Source organism: Eulemur rufifrons, chromosome 30 (assembly GCF_041146395.1).
Source record: "Eulemur rufifrons isolate Redbay chromosome 30, OSU_ERuf_1, whole genome shotgun sequence".
Lineage (NCBI taxonomy): Eukaryota > Metazoa > Chordata > Mammalia > Primates > Lemuridae > Eulemur > Eulemur rufifrons.
This window is the reverse complement of record NC_091012.1, coordinates 46,888,530-46,893,896: the sequence shown is the minus strand read 5'-3', so window position 1 is coordinate 46,893,896 and position 5,367 is coordinate 46,888,530. Positions and strand designations below refer to the sequence as shown.

Here is a 5,367-nt window from a genome sequence, read left to right as displayed (position 1 = left end):
TTTGATTTGCTAGGTATTAGTGGAGAAATGAGGGAATATAAAGATGACAGTTACATTCCTGCTCTTAAGACATTTACGACTGAGTCGGAGACACATAGTTGCACATAAACACGTTGTATCACTATATAACAAAAATTATATAAACTTGTTAAAACAATACCAAAAACCAAAAGCTTACTTTTCTGTATTCCTTAATTTATATTTGGTACCATTCAGTATATTACTTGGCTCAGATTTGCCATTGAACAGCGTGTAGTGTGTGGACACCAAGGCAGTATCTGAATACCAAAACGTTTAAGGAAAAACAGATTTGACATAATACTAATACTAATACTAATTCAAGGTCACCACAACCTTTCCAGTTTTGAGAAGGGACACTCTCCTTTCTCATTTTGAATAGTCTCCTATCTGGAGAATTACGGCCTGCTTTCTTTTTTTATATATTCTTTTTTATTTCGGAATATCAAAGTACAGTGGGGCTCAGATAAATACAACCTGTTTTCATAGCAGTCCACAAGTTGTATTTATCTGAGCCCCACTGTACTTTTCTTCAACCTAATCCCATTTATTTTAAATCTCAGCTCATCTTTTTCAGGAAAATTTACTGTGTTCACTATACTTGAATATTATTACATTGAGGGTAATAACATCACTACTTTTTTTTTTTTTTTTATCTTGTTATGGGGGATACAGAATTGCAGGTTACATATGTTGCTCCTGTACTGCCTTTCCCCCCAAGTCAGAGCTCCAGGCGTGTCTGTTCCCCAGGTCGTGCGCATTGCACCCATCATGAGGTATATATCCCTCCCTTCCCCAACCCCCCCCTTCCCGAGTCAGCACCTTCAAGTGTTACCACTCCCCAAACGGTGCGCACATCACTACTTTTTAACAACATATTTATCCTACTTAAGTAAGAATCTTTGAAATTCACAAAATAAAATCTTATTAATTTGGACTGTACAAATTGAGAATCTTTTTTCAGAATGAGCTGAATGGGTTTTTTCTTTTTTGTAATGTTTCCTTGTGAATTAACTCTTAAGCAGAATTGGAAATCTTAAAATATGCTCAAATACAACACTTGATATTAAAATAGCAACAGCAAAAATATCCAGTCTATGTCCTGGATCAGTGTACATTCTGCCCAGCCCACCATACATTCACTTACACTTAGAATCCCTGCTGTGAATGGTGGCTACAAAATGCGGTGCAAGTTTCTCAAGCAACAAACATTCAACTATATTCACAAGTCTTGATAGTACTAAGGCAAGAAGTGAAAAAATACACATTCTTTTATCTATTTAAGGACAGATCATAGAAACTTAAATAAGGCTTGAAAGAGAAAAAGACTGATTAGGTTTTCAGATTAATTCTGAACATTCAATTGAGTAGAACCCTTGTATTCCTAAAGTATTCTGACCAATTGGCATTTTGATACAAACACAAGATTCTACGAACTTCCTTTCAAAGAGAATTAACTTTGAAAAAGCACTTTAGCGCCAACAACTTACAAACTACATACACTAAGATCAAAATTTGTAAATGAAATGTTCCCAAAAGTAGGTAATCTAGAACTTGGAATGTATTTTTCCATTAGGAACACTGCTATAAAACTATGGAAAGCTCTCCAGAACAGATATACAAACACCCTGTTTATTAGAAAATGTTCTCCTAATACACATCATATAACTGAAATGAAAAATAAAAACAATCCTGTGGTAATACTAGCAATGAGGAAAAAAGAAACTATACATAACTACAAGACCATGACCCCATCTCCTTAAAGAAAGAGAGCATGTGACTCACTCAAAGAGAAAACGCAACTAAAGATTAGCAAAAATTCTTTGTATGAGAAGGCAAAAAGAAGGTGTTGGGGAGGAGCAGAAGTCTTGAAACCAAGTTTTGATTGATCAGAGGATCTTTCTTTCTCTCTGTTTGGAGGAGCACAGGTTTGTTAAGTTGGGTCAATTCTACCTGGAAGACAAAAGCCACACAGCATCAAAAGCACAAATGCAGCATGAAGAAGGAAAGTTAGACAGAACCGAAAAGTAAATTTGTATACTTTGAGAACGAGGCAGCCATCCTTAGCTCCAGAGGCCTGCGTAGTTTCCATGGAGGCCTGAAGGGAGAGGACCCCCAGCAACGAAAAGCTTCATCTCAGGCCAGTTGTAGCAGTGGGTGTAGAGAGCATTGGGGAACTCATCTATGCCACCAAAGTAGTTCACCCACAGGTCATCATGGCTGAGCCAGCCTCTGCCACAGATGAGCTTGAGCTTCCTCCCTGCGGGCCCTGGAGGGGAGTTTGGGATGGATGAGGCCCCCTCTTCCAGGAACTTATGCGCGCGTATGTCATAGAAGAGCAAGGTGCCATGGCCTGTGCCCACTGTGACGACATGCTGGTAGAAGCTCAGGGAGCGCACTCCCGAGCCGCCCTCTCGAGAGCACATGGGCCGGATGTTCTGCTGGCCCTGGCGTGGATCCAGGAAGGAGACATGGGACTGGGAGCCCACCGCATACAGAGACAAGTCATCGCAGTAGTTCAGGCACACATTCTCTCGGCAGTAGGGCAGCCTGAGGGACATTAACCTGGTCAGGGTGCTGCCGGCTTTCCACAGGTGGAAGTAGCCATCCAGGGACACGGCTCCCAGCTCCTGGTTCTTGCCACTGAAGGCCAGGGCTCGCACTTTGCAGTTACCGGGGTTGGTGCTGGCCCTGGGGATGGTCTCCATGTCCATCGGATAGATGTGGGAGTACACGGGGAGCCCCATATCATTGCGCCCGGCATTGCTGCTGTGGAACAGGTCCGAGTCCAGCCGCCAGAGCGCCATGGTGCCGTCGCGGGAGCCGCTCACGGCCACGGTGTCACTCAGCCAGGCAACGGCAAAGATCCAGTCCCTGTGGCCGTAGCGGTCGCCCAGGCATACGGGGTCCAGGGTGGGCAGCTGGTAGATGGCCAGGCTGTTGGGGTTTTCGCCCCCGGTGGCCAGAAGGGTCTTGGAGGGATTCAGCTCGATGGCATGGATGCCGCAACCCGGATGGATCCGGCCCAGCCCGGCCACCCTGTCCCGCAGCAGGGGGACGCGTGTGATGTGGCCCGACTGCACGTCCACCACGAAAAGCGTGTTACACTTGGTGCCGCACACTACCTGCCTGGCGTTCAGCCACTGCGACGCGAACACCTTGTCGAGGGTGCCCAGGGCCAGCTCACGCTCCGTCAGCAGCTCGGGCAGCCTCCGCACTGTGTAGCCGCGCAGCTCGCCCTGGAAGCCCGGGAGCCCCGCGCGGCCCCGCGCGCCCACCTCGCGGCCCTTCAGGTAGTGCACCAGCGAACGACGCGTCGCCGGCCGCTTCTGCTTCTTGGGCGGCAGCGGCCCCTCTCCGTCCCCCGCCGCCCCGTGAGACGACGAGCTCCCGGCGCCGGGTTCGACCGCGGGCGCGTTCCGCTTCCCGATACCTGTTTGCTGCGGAATCATGGTTGGCGGCGGGCGAGTGGCGGCGGTGGCGGTGGCGGCGGGCGAGTGGCGGTGGCGGCAGGCGAGTGGCAGCGGCGGCGCGTGGCACCGGAGTTGGTCCTGGCCGCGGCGGAGATGGCGGAGCCTCTGGGTCAGCTAGGAGCACGGGGTCTCAAGGGCCAGGAGCCTGAGGCAACGGCGGGCGCAGAGCCTCCCGAGTCCGAGGCACGGCGGCTGAGGGCTCAGCGAGGAACGCGAGGCCAGAGGGAGCCCAATGCGGGCGGAGAGTGGCGGCGAATGCGCTGCGGACCTAGGCGAGGGCAGGAAGTGCAGCTGGCCGCGTGGCGGGAGTGAAGTCAGTGAGGGGCAAGGAGGGTGGTTGGGGCGGGGGGGGGGCGTGAGTGTGAGGGGCGGAGGCAGTGGGATGATGGGAGGAGCGGGTGTGGGGTGCCTGCTGGGTAACGCGGGCCAGTCAGGGAGGGGTCGGGGAGGGTAATACCTCTGTGCGGAGAGGGTCATTGAGGGCCTGAGCTCCAGGACCTCCAGTATCTGACACCTGGCATTTTTCCACCCTCAAGACCGCAGCCATCTAGCCTTCTTAAAATCCCTACTTAGATAAAATGTTAAACTTAAAATATGGTCAAGACCAGGGCTAGATGGAACCCTGACCATGATCTGTGTGAAGAAACCAGTGCGCTCTTGGTGAAATCTGGGAGACAGCTTGCTAAGATTAGACTTTGAACTTGGGTTGAGGGATGGGAGAGAGTTTGGCAGTGGCAGGGAGACCTTTACCCTTACATCAGACTTGCAACCCCCTCAGTTTCAGCCCCTCTACTGGTGTCTTAAATAGTTGCAACCAAACATTTTATCCCTCCTCAAATTGAGATCTCTGAGCTATTGCACCTAAATCCCTGAGGGATGCATTCCAACGCAGATCTCTGGGCCCTATATTCCTCCCATGGTGATCTCAGGGATCCTTTGGTTGGGTGCAGCCTTGAGAACCTGATGGGCTGAGCTGTTGGGTGAGGAGGGACTGTGAGGAGGGTTTTATGGGGGATGTTGGTTTCCTTTGAATCTCAGATCCCTAAGGAGCTGGAGTGGAAGAGTCCAGGGGAGAGACACCTCCCTCCTCCCTCCTGGACCGGAGGGTTGATGTCCCATTGTCAGTCCCAGAGATCCAGGTGCCTGGGCATAGTCCCTGGGAATTTGGAGTGGGGTCCTGAGGGATGAACAGGATTTTCACAAGCAGAGAAAGAGATAACATCCTTTCAGAAGGAGGAACCCATATGAATACAATGGTGTGGAGTTTAGCATTTCAAAGAATGGGTTTAACAGTCTCAAAAGGTTCATACCCTGCTCTGCTGTTTCAGAGCAGCCAATCCGGTGGCAGGCCCGGAGGCATGCTCAGTTGCACAGTGGTTTCAGTTACACAGTGATACACTATGTGGAAAAACTGATGGCTGATACCAACTCTGAACAAACCCTTATCTCCTCCACAAAAATGTGTTTGCTGAGTGAGTGAGTGTGAGTATGAATTTACTCTTCTGACCAGTCAGAAGAGACCAAGTATAAGCCATAGGTCATTCTCACCCTCCTGTCCAGCTACTGCATTCTAGTGCTCCCCAACACTCCTGAACCACAATTCTGACTCCTCCCCACACCATTCATCCCATACAGAAGAGGCTGGATCTACTGGTGTTGGGAACATAAAATTAGGGAAGTGTTCATAGAAGAAACTACATTTTGTTTCTGCAGGTGGGTGTGGGTGAATGGACATTTTAGAGAGAGGCAACCATATATAAAAAGGCATGGATAGTATAAAGAGGTGGTTCATGAATTTTAGTGTACATTAAAATCACAGGGGCAGCTTAACAAATATGCATAGCCCTTGGCTCTACCCCTAAAGATTTGATGCAGA

The 5,367-nt window shown here is 49.4% G+C and overlaps 1 protein-coding gene across 1 annotated transcript; it reads right to left on the bottom strand.

The window, feature by feature from the left end:
- Positions 1 to 2,081: 2,081 nt before the first annotated feature.
- On the bottom strand, positions 2,082 to 3,470 carry LOC138378597 (DDB1- and CUL4-associated factor 12-like protein 2). Its single transcript, XM_069463937.1, has one exon. The coding sequence runs from the start codon at positions 3,468 to 3,470 to the stop codon at positions 2,082 to 2,084; it is 1,389 nt and encodes a 462-aa protein (XP_069320038.1).
- Positions 3,471 to 5,367: the final 1,897 nt, after the last annotated feature.

What these genes read in the sequence shown, in the direction of transcription:
- LOC138378597 (XM_069463937.1), bottom strand. Translation starts at nt 3,470, where the DNA reads ATGATTCCGCAGCAAACAGGTATCGGGAAGCGGAACGCGCCCGCGGTC.